We start from the raw sequence: 19,257 nt of genomic DNA on the forward strand, positions 1-19,257 counted from the left end.
TTGTGGCTCTGTGCCCCATCCAGGTCCCCATCCTGTGGCAATGTTCCCCATCCAGGTCCCCATCTTGTGGCTATGTGCCCCATCCAGGTCCCCTCTTGTGGCTATGTGCCCCATCCAGGTCCCCATCTTGTGGCTATGTGCCCCATCCAGGTCCCCATCCTGTGGCTATGTGCCCCATCCAGGTCCCCGTCCTGTGGCTATGTGCCCCATCCAGGTCCCCGTCCTGTGGCTATGTGCCCCATCCAGGTCCCCGTCCTGTGGCTATGTGCCCCATCCAGGTCCCTGTCTTGTGGCTATGTGCCCCATCCAGGTCCCCATCTTGTGGCTATGTGCCCCATCCCGGTCCCCATCTTGTGGCTATGTGCCCCATCCAGGTCCCCATCCTGTGGCTCTGTGCCCCATCCAGGTCCCCGTCCTGTGGCTATGTGCCCCATCCAGGTCCCCGTCCTGTGGCTATGTGCCCCATCCAGGTCCCCGTCCTGTGGCTATGTGCCCCATCCAGGTCCCCATCTTGTGGCTATGTGCCCCATCCCGGTCCCCATCTTGTGGCTATGTGCCCCATCCAGGTCCACATCCTGTGGCTATGTGCCCCATCCAGGTCCACATCCTGTGGCTATGTGCCCCATCCAGGTCCCCGTCCTGTGGCTATGTGCCCCATCCAGGTCCCCGTCCTGTGGCTATGTGCCCCATCCAGGTCCCCATCTTGTGGCTATGTGCCCCATCCCGGTCCCCATCTTGTGGCTATGTGCCTCATCCAGGTCCCCATCCTGTGGCTCTGTGCCCCATCCAGGTCCCCGTCCTGTGGCTATGTGCCCCATCCAGGTCCCCGTCCTGTGGCTATGTGCCCCATCCAGGTCCCCGTCCTGTGGCTATGTGCCCCATCCAGGTCCCCATCTTGTGGCTATGTGCCCCATCCCGGTCCCCATCTTGTGGCTATGTGCCCCATCCAGGTCCACATCCTGTGGCTATGTGCCCCATCCAGGTCCACATCCTGTGGCTATGTGCCCCATCCAGGTCCACATCCTGTGGCTATGTGCCCTATCCAGGTCCCCGTCCTGTGGCTATGTGCCCTATCCAGGTCCCCGTCCTGTGGCTATGTGCCCCATCCAGGTCCCCATCCTGTGGCTATGTGCCCCATCTAGGTCCCCGTCCTGTGGCTATGTGCCCCATCCAGGTCCCCGTCCTGTGGCTATGTGCCCCATCCAGGTCCCCATCCTGTGGCTATGTGCCCCATCTAGGTCCCCGTCCTGTGGCTATGTGCCCCATCTAGGTCCCCGTCCTGTGGCTATGTGCCCCATCCAGGTCCCCTCTTGTGGCTATGTGCCCCATCCCGGTCCCCATGTTGTGGCTATGTGCCCCCTGTGCTGTTCTTCACACACATAAAATAGAAAAAAAAAAAAGATGATTCTCACCTGTCCTCCGTTCCCTCGGCGGCCTTCCTGCAGATGTGGCCCGCAGGCACCACAGAGTCAGACCCCTTGACGATCCCGACCTGGTCCAGGAGGAGCCGCCGACAGCAGCGCTGCATTGCCGCACAGAGACCGTCTCCCAGCACAGCATTTTCAATGTCAGCCGCCGGCCAATCAGAGGCCAGCAGCTGACATCTGCATATGGCAATGACGTCATACTCGCTGCGCCGACACGCAGATATCAGCTGCTGGCCTCTGATTGGCCAGCGGCTGGCATTGGAAATGCAGTGCTGGGAGACAGTCTCTGTGCGGCAATGCAGCGCTGCTGTCGGCGGCTCCTCCTGGACCAGGTCGGAATCGTCAAGGGGTCTGTGCCTGCGGGCCGCATAAAGCAGCCTCTGGGGCCGCATGCGGCCCGCGGGCCGCGTGTTTGAGACCCCTGATTTAAAGGGTTAGTGTGAACATCACCAATGGTAAAAATTAACAACTTTTCATTTTTGCTCTTACATTTTTTACGTCTCCTTCTTCAAAAAGTCATAACTTTTAATTTTTCCTTCGACATTGAGGGGTTGTGTTTTTTTGCTGGTCAAGTTGTAGTTTTGAATGATACTTTTAATTTAACCATGTAATCAGGGGAAAAAAATCTCCAAATGCGGCGAAATTGCAGAAAAAAATGATTTGTTCGTTGGGTCAATACGATTACAGCTATACCAGATTTATATAGTTGTTTTTTTTTTTTTTGCTTTGCTGCATTTAGACTAAAATCAATATTTTACAAAAATGGATTTGTATTTGCACCACCAAACTCAGTTATAACTTTTTTGCCGAACGAGCCAAATTAGGGCTTGTTTTTTGCTGGACAGTTTGGCGTTTTCATTTATACCATTTTTTTTTTTTTGTACCTATGACTTTTTGATCGCTTTTTATTCATCACGTGGTTTCAGCATGATATAAAATCTACATTTTTGACTTTTTTTTTTGTTCGCTGTACGAAACAAAATAACGTGACAATTTTATAGATCTTTCGGAAATGGCGATACCAATTTTATGTACTGCTTTTTTTTTTTTTTTTTTTTTTTTTTATTTTATTACATATCTTATGTACTTTTTTTTTTTTATTTATTTTTTTTAGCTCATCCACTTTGTCTCACTGTGGGACATAGATATATATTTTTTTACTTTGATCGTTTTTCTCATGCACTGTAGTACTCGTGTACTACATGAGACCTGTCAGTGAGAAACTGACTGTGTCTGAGACCCTGCTTATAGCTGGATCTGACAGACAACCATACCCTGGGCTCTTCAGATAACTGCAAGGTACCATGGCAATGATCATGGGGGGTTGATCCTGGCAGAGGGGCTCTTTTAACCCCCTTTTAGCCACTTAGTTATCGGTGCTGCGATTGATCGGCTCCGATCGGTTTCAAAACTAGCCCGGGGCCGATATCTGTGGGTGTCTGCTGTCATGCACAACCCACAGAATTTGCAACCTCGAGAGGGGGTGGAGGGGTGCTATTCAATTATTCCTTAGTGCTGTTAAAATGCAGCGCTGATGAATAAGGCCCCTTAATGTCCGCTGTTAAAAGGATTAAGATTAGTGATGAGCGCAAGTTCTCGTCACCAGAGTTTGCCTATGGTGCTCGGGTATGCACAGATTATCGCGGGTGCTTGAGTGACATGTTAGAGTCCCCGCTGCCACATGTTTCATTGCTATTAGACAGCCACAAAACATGGGGGGATTACCCGTGTTTGTCAGGCAATCCTCATATGATTTGTGTCTTAACAGTTGCAAAACATGGGGTCTCGAACATGTCACTCAAGCACCTGCAATACTCTGTTCATACCCGAGCACCCTAGGCAAACTAGGGTGACAAGCACTTGCGTTCATCACAAGTTTAAAATTCTTTATTGACCCATGATGAAGCATACTATAAGTTGTTCTATAGGTTACTGGCCACCGCTGCAGACTGACTGTGATGGTCGAGCATGCCCAGTGCTTAATGAAGCTAGCCGCTGGAGCGCATGATCCCTCCAGTTTTCTTTCCAATGTACTCCGATGCTGCACATGCAATGCTGCCTGTCCTTGCGGCATTGGTTGAGCGCCCAGTTCGGGCCAGTAGTGCAACCAGGCTACTGGTGTAAAATATCCATCATCAGGAGTGCACCCCGACCTCTTCCATGGCAAACTGGGAGGCTGATGAAGATGAAACACAAGAACAACCCTTTAATTTACTTGTTGACTTACCCCCTACATCTAGGAATCTGTTCCTTGCATCCTTTAAGGATGGGGATGAGATGAGCTTTTGGTATGCTCTCATGCATGTGATTATTATTGCAACAGTGTTGTATTTTCTTGGTCATTATTCGTCACTAGTGATGGACTCACTTATTGATCACTGATATTATTGATGAAATTGACTTTCCTCTGATGCCGTCTTTATTTTAGGAGGTACTATTCTCATTTATGAAGCCTTCAGATGATACATCGCACAAGGTCACTCAAGAAACCGCCCTGAGGGCCTTCAGCCTGTACCTCAGGCTCAGCATCCACCTCCAATACAAGGTAATGTGGCCACTATGATTATTGGTCTGGAAGACATTGCTCAGAGTGCAGGCATTTTATGGGCTCTTACTGGCGAGCATCATCTCTGCTTTACATTTATAGTTTAACTCAGAAGGAAGAACATATCTGTTGCTCATGGAAGACATGGGGTCCTGGATTGAAAAGCAACATCTTGCACTCCTTGGCTCTGGTGAAGTCTTTTCAGATCAGCAGATTGATTTGTCTCTAGAAATACTTAAGGTGAGATCTTGTTAACTTATAGGCTACCAAGGGGTATTTTTTTCTCGCAGCATACGCAAGAGTCTTCTAATTTGGGTTTTGTTTATAACAGATTTAAGCTTTCCGTCAGGGGTATATGACAGGAGGATTTCCCAATTTATCCAACGTGTACCATCCTATAGACACATAATGGCATACTTTGCCCAACTGCACTTTTTTTTTTATATAGTGAAGTGTTATACCAGCATAAACTCTCCGAAGGGGTTATTTGAGGTCCATGGATACCTTTCATATTTGCATCGAGAGCTGTGAATATAGCCTAACACACAGGAAAGCGTTTTATTTTGTTTTTACTTATATGCTTTATTTTTGTATAAATGTTTCTGAATCTCTAAAAGAAAAAATTATATATCCTAGGCTCCCACCCTTTTCAGTTGCCTATTTTGCCGAGCCCTGTTTTTAATATGCAGCATTTTTTCTTAAGGCTTAGCCAGCTTTTTTTTTTTCATGTGGTAGATGGTCTGAAGTCCTCTCCTGTCGTTCTTTTGTTACTCAAGGGACTTCACCAAAGCCACCTTTTGAGGTTCAAGTTTTATTTGACACGTGGTCTGGATATAGTCACATTAAAGGGACTCTTCTCATCAGGCTTCTTTTTTCCTACTTAAACTAAGAGCAGCAAAATGTAGGGACAGAGATTGAGTTCCAGCGATGTCATTTGCTCAGCAGCTTGCTGTAGTTTTAATACAGTCAGTGTTTTATCAGCAGGAGATTATCACTGCAGGACTAGGGGTCCCATGCCAGACAGTCCAGCTAATCTGTGTAACTCCGCCCCCATCACTGATTGTCTGATTGTACAGTGTACACAAGAAGCTGCCAATCAGTGGTGATGGTGGGGTTATACTCGGCATTTGCACCATTGGTAGATCTTCTACAGATAAACCAGGGATTTTATCAAAACTGCACCAAATTGCCCAGTAAGTGACACATCGCTGGAATCAGCCTCTCTACCCCTGCTCTGTTTACATAGCAATAACCTGCTGCCAGATTCCCTTTTAAGTGAGTGACACTCCAAATAATATGTAGCTATGTACCTGCAGTTATATAAATATTTCTGTCAGTGATTTTCTACCTATTTTTTTCTAATAGACATACCTGACAATCTGTAAAGATGTAGTAATGGTTGGACTTGCTGACCCCGAATTTCATGCACAAATTCTTCAAATTGCTATATTGATAATACAAAGTGGTGAGTATGTACGACTGGCGTGATTGAATGCAGTCGTAGCAAGTGTCAGTGTAACATGGGGGAGACTTAAAACCTGGAGGATTGAATCTGAACACATTTTGTAATAAAGGGGTTGTCCACTACCCGGACAACCCCTTCTAAGTCCATATGTTTGCACCCAGTAAAATATTATCTATATTCACCTCCGATGCGAAGGTTCTAACTGTGTCGGCACAGGCTCTCCCGGGGCTCTCGTGACATTGTTGCATCACGTGATCCCTACTGCGGCTCTCACTTCCTCCGGATGTATGTGATTTGTCCGAAGACTGATTGTCACGCGATCCCTGGGAGAGCTAGTGCTGACACCACTGAAATGGCAGTGGCACCGGAGGTGAGTAAAAGTGTTATTATTTTACTGGGGACAAACGTACGGATTGAGAAGGGTTTGGACAAATGCACACATACAGCTTTAAAAGGGACTATCATGTTAAAGCAGCATTATATATAAACTTCCATGTGCTTTACAAACCTGAGAAGTCGGTCAATCCCTGGGACCCGCAGATATTGGTAGACTGTGCTACTTGCTCGACTCTTTATCTCCTTCAGACTTCAATGGCTAGAGACGTCTCTCCACTATACTTTGTGGAGACGGTGACAGGCACATTTGGGGTCTCCGAATTCTCCTAGTAGCTGTGGGTGTCAATGCAAAATGGAAGTAGCACGATGGGGTCTTGTCTTTTGAGTAATCCAGTAGCGCAGGTGGTGAGAATGATGCCGGAGGGTGATATTAGGCAGGGGGTTTATTGATGTGCTGTATGATTTTCTGATCCCAGAGAAGTTCTATAACTGCCTGCCAGTGCTAATGTCTGTCCTGAAGGAGATAACAGAAGTTTGCCTGGCTCAGAAGATGAGTAACACTGCTACTGAATTGGAGAAACACCTTGACGCCATTCAGACAGTCTTCCACAAAGCTCTAGAGACTGCAGCTCGTAGACTGAGGAGACAGCAGGATGAAGCGCTCCAGGTACATGGCATGACTGCACGGGGCTGGGAATATGGGGTAAGAACTTACCTGGTGGTTCACAAACCGGACGGATCGGGAAGTTTCTCCTTTTCTGCAGAAAATGTCATGAATGGACCATTCAGTCACCCAAGAAGTGTTCACCTTTATTTTTTCTGCTGCTCTTTAATCCCTTCCTGACTGGACGAATTTGCACATTCGACTTTTGCCAAACCTCCAACTCCGACTCCTCAATTTCCATGACACCGACTCCAACTCCACGACTCCCTCAGACATGGCTCATGTTTACGTGATAAATTTACTGTAGCACAGATTCATCTCAGCTAAAAGTCTAGACCCTTAGATCAGGAATAGGACAGACATTTATAGGACATTTCATAACTTTCCCAAATTCTTATGAAAAAAATATTCCCCATAAACTGCATTGAACTACTGTACCCAATTTATTATATATTTTAGGAGTTGGAGTCAGTCCATTTTATACAGATTCCGACTCTGACTCCACCAAAATGGACACAGACCACGACTCCGACTCCACAACCCTGTTAAGAAAGGTGGGGAATTTCAAAATTTAAAAAACTTTAATTCCTTTTTTTTTTTTTTCCTTTGCGATCATTTGATAGCTTGTACATCAGAATTGCAGTGTGTGGTGAAATTACTTAGCGTAACTGTCATTTACATATTTATTTCATAAATGAATAGTACACATGAAAATAAACTCTAATATATCTTATCCGAGCTAGCCAATTCTTTCTCTTCCTGGACTGATCGTTCATTCGCAATTCACAGGTAAAGTCTGTATTCGATGAAGACAGAGTGTTACATTACTGAGATAGGAGATGGCAGTTGGTGCTGATAAGATTCTATGTAGAGGGGAGGGGGAAGCTGGAGATGGAGCTCCTTCCAACCTTCTTTCTTAATAGAATCTTATCAGCATCAATTGTCATAATTGTCATCTTCTATCTCCGTAATGTAACAATCTGTCTTCCTTGAATATAAATTTTACCTGTGAATTGAGAATTTTGAAAATGAAAGATCAGTCCTGGTGGCGAAAGAAGCAGATTACTGTGATAAGATAAATTATAAAAAAGTATTTTACTCTGTCGCCTCATTGGGGGACACAGGACCTTGGGTGTTATGCTGCTGTCCACTAGGAGGCGACACTATGCATAATCTGAAAAAGATTAACTGTGGCTCCTCCCCTGCAGTATACACCCCTAGACGGCGTCAGCCATCTTCAGTTTTTGCTTAGTGTCGCAAGGAGGCACACCTCAGACCTTCACCCGTGCCTCGCTTCAGCACGGGATTACAGATGAAGAAAAGAGGGTCTCTGAAGAGACCCCCGGCATGGCTCCTTCCTCTGCCCCCTACTATGGGGTGCACAGTTGAAGTTGAGATGGCATAGCCACCATGCTGCTCCTTCTCCGACCCCTCGGGTCAGGCTCGAAGTTGAGAACACCCCTCCTTCCCCAATTCCCTCGGTCTTGGTCCGAAGTTGAGGCGAGGACAAAGCCCCCTGACAGGTGACAGCGGCACCCTCCCTAAACCCCCCTGGGGGAATTAGGTTGAGACACCATCAGGTAGGGCCTGGACGGCAGCATCTGCAGCTCTCACCAGCCAGCACACTGCAGCCGAGGACCAGCAGCAATACAGGAGCCCCAGTCTGTCTGTGGGATCCTGTAGGAGCCGGGGGGAGTGCAGGCAGCCATGGCACATATAGGCACAGGCCTTCACCGGCTCTGCACCTGCGGCAGCTTTCTCCCTAAGGGGGACTCTCTTCAGAGCCCCCTTCCATTTATGCCCCCACTGCCATTCTGCCTTTCAATCCGGGGGGTTCCGGTTCTGATCTCCCCCGGACTACCGCGCCGGCCTGAAACTCTTTTGTGCATAGAAAATAAATTTAGACCGCGGCTTTGGCCTAGCCGAAGCTACCGCCCATTCTCCGCCCCCCGGATGACGATTTTGACACTCTGCGGTGCCACACGGGGCGGATCTAGGCTGCAGGGCGCGCATCTCCAAAGAAACTGCCGCCCTTGCAGCGCTCCGCCCCCCTTCTCCTTCACCTCAGGATACAGGAGAAGAGCTACGGCGGCCATTACTGCTGCAGGACATTCACAGGCCAGCCAGGTCTCCCGGGAGGCACAGGACCAGGCTTTTTCAGCGCTGCTCACAGGGGCACATTGGTGGGGTAAGTTCTCACCTTGAGTTACCCCTCAGCTGTGAATTTTCTAATACTCTGTATCCTCCTCTGCACAGTTAGCCCCCCTGCATAGCCACTCCAGGTGCACTATGCCGGGCTCAAAGTCTAAGAAAACCAGGCAGAACTGCTTTTCCAGAGTGGTGAGAAGCCTGCAGTAATGCTCTTCCCAGCGGCATATCCGCATTGCGAGGATTGTACGCAGACTACTGTGCTAGAGTCCCAAGCAGCCCCTACTACCCTTCAGTGGAATGGGCCACTCAAATGTCACAATCTATGACACAGTTCATAGATAACATGACCGACAATTGATTCAGGCTCTGCAAAGTCATACCTCTGCTAGACTACCCAGCAAAGGGAAAGTCTGACTCAGCCACATACTGACCCAGGCACATCCAGGTCAGGACGCAAGCACACCCATAGGTCACACTCATCTGCATCATCACACAGCACACGGTCATCCCTGTCTAGGGACAGATACTGTAGTCCCAGGTCATTTAGACAGTCCCCTACCAGGGACAGGGATTATATTTCTCTTCACCATTCCCCGTCCAGAGAAATACTCCATTCTGATTCACCTAGGAGACACCTTTGTGACACACAGGAGTCAGAAGATTCCGACTCAGACAAAGAAACTGATGGATCCCTAACTCTAAGCCCACCTAGCAATACAGCGCTAGTTGAGGACATAATCTCATCCATACATCGGGTGCTGGATATCTCTGATCCGACCCCGGACGCACCACAAGATAACATTTCATTTGAAGGAGCCCTGAAGCCACCTAAGTTTTTCTTGAATCATTCAGAATTTAAAATCTATCCTCAAAGAATGGACAGACCCACCAGCAGTGGACCCCCCAGTCTCCAGGCTGCCAGCACAGACACTTCTTTCACTGCCAGATAGCTCAACCCTCAGGGATGCAGCAGACCGGCAGGTAGAAAGTATTGCTCGTTCAATTTGCAAAATCACAGGAGCCTCCCTAGCTCCCGCGCTTGCTTCAGTCTGGGCAGCCAAGACCATACTGGCTTGGGCAAAAATTTACAAACTGGCCTTCAAGCTTCTGCCCCTGAACTGTCGGAACAAGCAGTTCAAATACCAGTTGTGGCAGATTACATGCTCCATGCAGCTCTGGATTCTGCAAGAGGTGCAGCGGGGGCAATATCACACGCCATCACTATTCGGCGTATCCTTTGGCTGCGTGAATGGAAAGCGGACGCAGCCTCTAAGAAGTCCCTCACGCAGCTTCCATACCTCAGCGGTCGGCTTTTCGGTGAAAGGTTGGACACAATGAAATCCAACCCCACCGGGGGTAAGAAAACCTCTCTTCCCCAACTGAAACCCAAACGCAATTATAATGAGCATAACCAAGCTAGATTCCGATCCTTTCGGAACTCTTCCGGCTGGTCCGTCTTTCGGCCAGCACAAAATAACAGCCGCTTCACACGCAGGGAAGACTCGAGATCGACACAAAAGTCGGACAAGACCTGGCTGTCAAATGCAGGCCAATCAAAAAGAGGGAAATCCAGAAAATTTCTTCTCATCATGACTCACGGACTCAAAAAGACACTCCACCTGTAGGCGGCCGACTTTTACTCTTTCTTCAAGTCTGGCTACCTATTACAGAAGACAGGTGGGTCAGGGAACTAGTATCTTCAGGATACAAAATAAAATTTACTTCCAACTCACCAAACAGATTCCTTATATCTGTTCCCCCAAAACCGCCAGAAAAAGCTTTTCACCAAGCGGTCTCCTCGCTCCTTCAAGCACGTGTCATAATACGTGTCCCAACAGCCGAGCGCTTCCAAGGGTTCTACTCCAATCTATTCGTAGTCCCCAAGAAAGGAGGTGGGGCACGGCCCATACTAGATCTAAAACAGCTCAACAAATATGTAAGAGTACGTCACTTCAGTATGGAGTCTCTTCGTTCCACCATCGCATCCATGGAAAAAGGAGAATATAGACATATAAGATGCTTACCTGCATATACCGATTGCACCTGCCCATCAGAGATTTCTCAGGTTCGCAATCGACCAGGACCACTACCAGTTCGTGGCTCTCCCGTTCGGACTCGCCACGACCCCCAGAGTGTTTACCAAAGTCATGGCAGCCACCATGCACGTCCTACACTCCAGAGGCATAGTGGTCATTCCAGATCTAGACGATCTCCTTGTCAACGCTCCCACCTTCAAGGACTGCGAGCTCAGTGTCTCAATCTTTATCGACACTCTGAGTCGCCTGGGCTGGTTAGTCAACCTACAAAAGTCGTCACCAGCCCCAAACCAGTCTCTGACATTCCTGGGAATGCTAAATACCTCCAGGGGTCTAATACTCCTTCCCAAGGACAAGGCACTGCCTCTCCGTTTAGGAGTTCGCACCCTTCTCAGCAAACCCCCTCGATCTCTCCGGTTTGCCATGAGAGTCCTTGGCAGGATGGTGGCGGCAATAGAAGCGGTTCCATTTGCCCAGCTTCACCTCAGACCTCTCCAATTAGACAGTCTCAAGTCATGGGACAGGAACCCTTCTTCCCTCGACAGGAAGTTCCTGCTGACGTTGTCAACCAGGAAGTCCCTTCACTGGTGGCTCAACCGGACCCCTCTAACAAAAGGGAAATGCTTTCCCCCAGGTCAATGGAAGGTCCTGACCACAGACGCAAGCCTGACGGGTTGGGGTGCAGTACACCTACACCACAGAGCACAGGGCAAGTGGTCCCCAGCGGAAGCAACGTTGCCCATCAACATCCTGGAGATTCGTGCCATCCTCTTGGCGTTGAGAGCCTTCCATCACTTACTGGCAGCCTCTCACATCAGAGTACAATCGGACAATGCCACAGCCGTGGCATATGTCAATCACCAAGGGGGAACCCACAGTGCCAGAGCGATGCAAGAAGTGACACGCATCCTTAACTGGGCGGAGAAAACGAGCTCCATTATCTCTGCGGTCCACATTCCGGGTGTAGACAACTGGGAAGCAGACTTCCTCAGCCGGCAAGGAATAGACTCGGGAGAGTGGGCTCTCCATCCCGAAATCTTTCAACAGATCTGCCATTGTTGGGGTGCTCCGGACGTGGACCTAATGGCGTCTCACCTCAATGCCAAAGTCTCCTACTTCATGGCCAGATCACGCGACCCGCAAGCGCTAGCGGAGGACGCCCTGGTTCAGGACTGGACCCAGTTCCAGCTCCTGTACATGTTTCCACCTCTCCCCCTAATTTCCAGAGTGGTGAGAAAGATCAAACAGGAGGGAGTACCAACCATCCTAATTGCACCGGACTGGCCCAGGCGTACACTGTAAGCCGACATCGTATGACTCACAGCAGACGTACCCTGGCGTCTCCCCGACCACCCTGATCTTCTATCACAAGGCCCGTTCTACCACCAGAACTTAGAGGCCCTCAATTTGACGGCGTGGCCATTGAGACCTGGATTCTAACCCAGGCAGGTTTTTCGCCAGATGTCAATGGAACCATGATCAGAGCACGAAAACCAACCTCTGCCAAGATTTACTACCGTACCTGGAAAGCCTTCTTTACCTGGTGCGAATCTCGTAGCCAAACCCCACTACCCTATTCCCTACCTAGGGTACTCTGTTTTCTCCAATCGGGCCTGGAAGCCAGACTATCCCTGGCCTCCCTTAAGAGCCAGGCGTCAGCCCTTTCAGTGCTTTTTCAAAAGTGCATTGCTTACAAACCGCAAGTAAGAACATTCTTCAGGGGGTTTCCTGATTGGTTCCCCCCTACAGACGACCACTAGAAGCGTGGGACCTCAACCTGGTGCTGACTGCATTGCAGGAATCACCCTTTGAATCCCTTAGGGAAGTCCCACTCGTCTTCTATCACAGAAGGTGTTTTTTTTCCTCATGGCAATCACCTCGCTACGCAGGGTGTCTGAACTCACAGCACTCTCCTGCACACAGCCCTTCCTGAATTTTTTCCAGGACAAGGTAGTCCTCCGTACGGTTCTATCCTTCCTTCCGAAGGTTGTGTCCAACTTCCATCTCAATGAAGAAATTTTGCTACCATCCCTCTGTCCGGTTCCGGTTCATAGAGTGGAAAAGGCTTTCCATACGCTTGACCTTGTCAGGGCATTGCGTATCTATGTGTCTAGGACTGCGCCCTTCCGGAAATCTGATTCTCTTTTCCTCCTTCTGGAAGGTGGCCTCAAGGGTCTGCCAGCTTCTAAGCTACCCTTGCCAGGTGGATCAGATCCACCATACAAGAGGCCTACCGCCTCAAAAATTCTGCTCTTTCAGTAGGTATTACGGCACATTCGACACGTGCGGTAGGGGCCTCCTGGGCCATTCGGCACCAGGCTTCGGCACAACAAGTGTGTAAGGCAGCCACCTGGACTAGCCTACACACGTCTACCAATCACTATAACGTTCATACCCAGTCCTCAGTAGATGTGAGCCTGGGCAGATGTGTTCTGCAGGCGGCAGTACCCTAATTATAGGGACCCATCTACACAATATTCGTCCATTGCTTCCCACCCAGGGACTGCTTTGGGACGTCCCAAAGTCCTGTGTCCCCCAATGAGGCGACAGAGTAAAGGAGATTTTTGTGTACTCGCCGTAAAATCTCTTTCTCTTAGCCTCTAATTGGGGGACACAGCTCCCACCCTGTTGCCCTTCCGGGCCGTTAAGTTGCGTTCTCATATTGGTTTTCCTATGAGTTCTTATATAGTTGCCTTTTCATAGGCATGACTGTTATCTGTTACGTTCCTCCTACTGCTTTTGCACAAAGCTGAAGATGGCTGACGCCGTCTAGGGGTGTATACTGCAGGGGAGGAGCCACGGTTAATCTTTTTCAGATTATGCATAGTGTCGCCTCCTAGTGGACAGCAGCATAACACCCAAGGTCCTGTGTCCCCCAATTAGAGGCTAAGAGAAAGAGATTTTACGTTGAGTACACAAAAATCTCCTTATTATCTTGTACACTTTTGATTTATAAAATAAAATTGACTGTTAAAGTGGTTAAACAGCAGTGACACCCGCCATGTATGGTGAAGGCTCGGCTTCTGAGCCTGCTCCGTTCTTCAGTACCAGCATACCACATAGGACTTACTCGTACCTCGTATCTTTGGAAGAGGTTAAAAGGAAGGTCCAGTCAGAATGCAGTTGACATTGGTGAACTCTTTACTGAGCATTTAAACTTTTTTGGCACGGCTCGGAGTTTTCTGTAACTTCCATAGAAATCAAAGTAAAGACTTGTTCTGTTATTGCAGTGTTTTTCTTGGTCAGTCTCCTCAAAATATAATTTTTTTCTTTTGACAAAAGTGTTGCACTTCTCTTTCCTTTCACCTGTAGCTCCTTCAGTCCATGCAAGTCCCTCTTGGCCAGTTCATCCAGACGGTTCAGTGCTGGCGTGCAGCGTCCCCGGAGGTGCACCGAGGAATGCTCTCCACCATCATCGCTGCTTCTGTCGTGGAGATAAGCCATTCATTACGGAAAGTACGTATCGCCGGATATTCCACCATGAGGGATAATCGGTCCATTTGTCTTGGTGTAGTTGTGTTCGGTACCGTGGATAAGTTGCCATTTGAACCGGTGGGAAATATGATGTGGAGTAATTCACTTTGTAGTCTTTGTTGATGGGACTTTTTTGGGGGTCTTTATGGCAGGTGATGGGTTATTGTATGAAGTACTTGATTAAAATTCTTTATACAATCGCCATAACTAGAGTGTTGCAGTTCTGTTCGCACATGGCTTTTTGAACACACATGCGATGCTAAACCTCTTTATTGCCTCTTGACAACCAGTGTGTTTTTGGCATCTATTGGGCCTTCTTTTTATAGGAATATGTATTGTAAGGTGGAGTGCACTAGTAGAGTATACCAGAACGCTACAAAACAATGTCTAAGAAGAAAGCTAAAAGGGAAATAGAGCCGAGGTGGAAGAATAGGACAAGAAATGGAGGCCAATGTAATCAAAAATGCAAAATTAAAATGTTGCTTAGAGGGTTATTTCCATTTTTGTCTTTCATGGCCAAGATGGGTATCCTGGCCATTTTTGTAACCCCCACTTCTGGTGGAGGGGCCTAGAAGCAAGTGCAGCTGTGCTATTCTGTGTACGTAACTCTCATAGCAAATAATGTTACTCCCATTAGTTTCTATGGGAGTTATGCAGATGGCACAGCTGTGCTTGGCAGTTATGGAGGCCAGGACCTAGAAGTCTTTATTGCCATCTCAGCCCTGAAATGCAGAGATGTGAATAATCCTATATGACAACATTTGTCTTATTCTATAGGAATCTCATGAAGCTTCCCCCCAGTCATTACTGCCTGTTTTCTCATTGATGAGTGTATTTTTCCCTGTGGCCTCACACGCTCGCGGACATATGTAACCAGTATGTTCAGAGCCGCTGGCTGATGGACGTGTACACACATGCCGCTACCAGAAGACGATTTCTCCTTATATGTAACTCACCAGTGTTTGTGTTTCTGAGATTTCCCGACACCTTTAGAATTAGGACTTAAAGGGTTTTACTGTTGTCCGATGATATAAGTATCGCTCTTTTTAGATTCCAGACCCAAGTGAAATCCAGACCCCGGCGTCTGTGTCTGATCTTCCTCCGCTGTCGCGGTGTTTGATGTCCATTGTTATAAAGACCCCCAGTGTCCTGAGGTAAGGTTCACATGTACATGGGGCATCTATGCCATGGTTGTTCCTAAAACTTTCAATCATCAAAACTTTTGTATCTGATCTCCAGTGGATTCCTAAAGCTCACACTGGCACATTGTGGTCTCACTGCTCACGACGCTGGCCCGGCTGCCTCTGGGGTTAGTTAGCATAAAATATAACCGAGCACGCTGCTGTCTATGTGCAGTACTAATACTAACATGGCCCCTTTGTGCAAAATACGGAAAATAATTTGGCCTCCCTTGACTCCTAAGCCTGAGTGTTGGGGTCAAATTATATTTCTTGGCTGGCAAATTAAAAATCAACAGTATTCTGTTTAAAATGGAGGAAAGTGGCTACATTAATGGCCTGATTGACAGAAGTGTCTACAGGAAAATACCACTTGTAGCTGCCACTAGGGGCTTTCTGCACAATGGTACACTATAATTACACAGTATGCAGTGAGCTCCCTCTAGTGGCGGCTGCAGGTACTTGAAAAGTTATAGTAAAATCTACATCTACAGTGCAGGGCTCCAAGCTTCAAGGGGTTGTCCAGGACTAGATAGACATGTTTTTTGGGTTTTTTTTATGTTGGTTGTAATACCACATACATGTATCTTACAACCCATAGTCAGATGTGAGCTGTTTATGGAAGAAAGCAGACAGATATTTGTAAATCATAACCAGCTCCATATTTTTTTTTCTTTAGTCCTAGTTGAGAACCTGAACCTGCATTTGAGGGTTAAGCTTCCTCTGCCATCTGACAGCTGCAGATAGGTGTCGGCGGTGTCCACCTTGAATGTTCCTGGCTCTGCTTCTGAGCTCACCCTATGGTCTTCCACCCCAATATGTGATGTACATGTCTATCACGTCAGGATGGGGTTACAAATAACTTTTGCACCTTTTGACTCCTAAAGTGTAAAAATGTAGGGACCAAGTGATATTTCATGTTTGCAGCGGCAGCCATCCTGGTCACCATCCAGGGCCCTGAGAAACAAAGCTGTTCACACAGAGCATGAAGAAGAATATGACACTTGTGCTTTATTTAAGCTTTCGGCATTGAAAGTTGTCATATTCGCTCACTTATAGGTTTCCATTTTGCACCTTTTCCAGTTCATTTGTAGGGGAATTGGCGGAGTGCATCGCAGTGGGAGAGATTGAAGGGATCCTGAGTCTGACTGCATCCCTACATATCATTATGGTCAGCTCCAAAGGTACATTATCCACAATTGTCCGTGTATTTGAATCCGCATTGCATACTAATAAGTAATGTACTAATTAATGAGTAAAGGAAAAGTCCATCTCGCCTTGTCATTTTTAGGTGCAAAATCCAACGCTGATTATTTTATTAAAGCACCACTCCAGTGTTTTTATATTTTATTATGCAGTTGGAGTGGTGCTTTAAATCAAAGTCCCCTGTCTTATACTCTCCCTCTGGCGTCTTCATCTGTTATGACCCCGCTCCGTCAGTCTCCCAGAGTTTGTGACCTGCCGGCTGCTCCAGTGTTTCATGGGACGAGCTGGAGGTCACAGCTCAATACAAATCGATGAGAGCTTCGTTCTGACCTCTTTTTATATGAGGGGTCATCTCATAGACTTGCGTTGAGAGCTTGTGACGTAGCTTCTGACTTCTGGCCAGTCAAAAGCTGCACTTACGAGGTGGCGCTGCAGGACAGGAGTGCCACCTATAAAAAGTGATGGTGCCGCAAGGTAAGTACAAGACTTACAGTATATAGGACTTGGAGTTAAAGCACCACTCCAGCCCTGGAGAAAAAATGCTGGAGTGGTGCTTTACTTCATCTTATTAGTTTCTATAGTTAATTTTTATTTATGCAAATCTACAGATCCCCTGCATGGCCTTAATGTTGAATGATAAAATTCTCTCTGCCTTTCACCCCCCACTAGAGGGAGCCAGAGTTCAATATATAAACATGAAGGGGCCTATGCATGCTACGCCCTCTAGTGGTGGCTGCAGTTTACTAGACTTTGACAGGATGTGGAGCTCTGCTTATCGGGAGTCTGTCAGCTCAAAATAACTGTTCAAACCAAGCACCCTTTTCGTGGCCGAGCATTTCCACTTGTTTTCCATCTATCTTTGCCTTTCTCCAGAGCTGTAAATCGAGTGAGGGGGTGGAGATAGATGCAAAACAAGAAGTTGGGAAGGTGCACAGGACTGTTTGGCCACTCCAAGGGTTCACCGAGCACATCAGCTTGGTTTGAACAGTCATTTTGTGCTGATAGACTCCTTTTAAACAACCATTGTAAAGATATGGTAAGAAATGAATCAGCCCAAATAGTTGAACATTAATATTAGCCTGTCCATGCACATTAGATCAATGCTGGCAAATCCTGCCAGGAGAATATGGAGTGTGCATGTTATGTGCTGTAATGAAACAAGTCAAAAATGGACCTTTACGCAAAGATCATTAGGATCGTAAGGATTTGCTTCTTCATTCTGGTTTGTGTGTGTGGTATAGCCTAAAAAAATGTCCTCCAATAGGTAAATCCATGTCTGCTGCCTCCAAAAACACTGCTTCAATTATTCATCGGAAACTGAAAACGTACCGAGAGATCACAATGGAAGACGATGACAATATAGAAAGGTAAATTGCCAGTATTAGCGGGATAAGTAAGATCTCAGTGGTGTGCAGTTAGGCCTTGTGTACTTGAGGATACGGCAATCCCCTGGTTTATGAACTAGATGCGTTCTGTAGGTTTGTTTGTAACTTAAATATTTCTGTAAGCTGGAAAAGGATCAGGGTAAAAAAACTAACGCCTGACCGCTCCGGCTGTCCCCCTGCTTGCTGCCCACCATCCCATCCTCTTCTTTCCACCATCACACGATGCATATTTGGCCTCTTCACTGTAGACCAGACCTTGGAGATCACTATGCATTATAAGGCTGTAGTGATAACGAGACCTTATGCCGCATAGTGGACTTTGGCCTGGAGGCGGCCAGAAGTCTTGGTCTACGGTGAGGAGGCCGGAGATGCGGTGACAGCGGGAAGAAGAGGACCGGAAGAAGGCAGCCGCAGAGGTCAGCGATAAAGAGAGTATTGGATGTTTTTTTTTAAAAAAAAAACCACTCTTAACTAGTGGTCATATATATGTCCGTGACTGCTTCTATATGGAATATGGCAGCCATACAGCTTTGTAGGGCTCTGCAGTACCTCCTTATGCCTCACATTTTCTATCTGATGTAACATTAGCAGGGCTCCTTGATACTTGTCTGTAGTGAATATGACCCTGACTTTGCGGTGCGCTCGTCATCAGTGATCCGGATACAGTGTAGGGTTATATACTTGTACTGACGTAGAGGAAGTCTCTCCGTCTTATCTGATCGGTAGCAGCTGGACTGCATTAATGTCTCTTTCTTTTCAGGGCCTTATATGAATCATCAATGAGGACTTTAGATCAGCTCCTACAGCCATAATTCACTTACCGGAGAGAATATGCTGGCCTACGTCACGCTTACAATGTACAGATTGTTAACAATGAGGGGTTTCTGGGGGGACATTATTTTTTTATTTTTGTTGTAAGGTTCAATTGTATTTTTGCCGTTTTCTGTTGTAAATATAAAATATAATAATGTTTAATTTAGTTTTTTGTGTTGATGCTTTTCTGATCATAAACTCTATGCAGGAATACCTCCGCCTCCCAATAGACAGTCTGATTCCCCCAACATTCTAGCTCACCTAGGTAATGCGGTCATGGACCAGGCTCTACTTCATTCAGGAATCATCAAAAATTATGTATAATGGGCCTTTCATATATGAGAAGCAGTAATGGCCTAAAGAAACCAATTAGATCACAACTTTCATCTGTGGAGCGTGGTTTCAGGAAGAGCCACTGTAGTGCCACGCATTACCTTATTACCACCATTGGGGGCAAAAGGCCACGTGGTGCATTGAGTAGATACTTACACTCTTCTAGCTTATTGTTTCAAGCCGTATAGATGTCTTCCGAGCACCATTCCAGCGTTGTTGGTTTTTTTTAGATTTTTTTTTTTTT

At 47.1% G+C, this 19,257-nt stretch overlaps 1 protein-coding gene across 1 annotated transcript in view; it reads left to right on the top strand.

Annotated features, from left to right (window-relative positions):
- Positions 1-18,798, top strand: part of NCAPG2 (non-SMC condensin II complex subunit G2) — a 75,834-nt gene extending 57,036 nt beyond the window's left edge. Inside the window, exons 20-28 of the mRNA XM_073677682.1 lie at positions 3,856-3,972; positions 4,075-4,212; positions 5,338-5,437; positions 6,250-6,440; positions 13,937-14,080; positions 15,149-15,252; positions 16,360-16,460; positions 17,747-17,849; positions 18,628-18,798. Of these exons, the coding sequence (XP_073533783.1) occupies positions 3,856-3,972; positions 4,075-4,212; positions 5,338-5,437; positions 6,250-6,440; positions 13,937-14,080; positions 15,149-15,252; positions 16,360-16,460; positions 17,747-17,849; positions 18,628-18,679 (1,050 nt within the window). The 3' untranslated portion in view covers positions 18,680-18,798. The remainder of the gene's footprint in view (positions 1-3,855; positions 3,973-4,074; positions 4,213-5,337; positions 5,438-6,249; positions 6,441-13,936; positions 14,081-15,148; positions 15,253-16,359; positions 16,461-17,746; positions 17,850-18,627) is intronic.
- Positions 18,799-19,257: the final 459 nt, after the last annotated feature.

This window comes from Phyllobates terribilis, unplaced genomic scaffold (assembly GCF_046119375.1).
Source record: "Phyllobates terribilis strain yellow unplaced genomic scaffold, ASM4611937v1 Scaffold_4__5_contigs__length_816908805, whole genome shotgun sequence".
Taxonomy (NCBI): Eukaryota; Metazoa; Chordata; class Amphibia; order Anura; family Dendrobatidae; genus Phyllobates; species Phyllobates terribilis.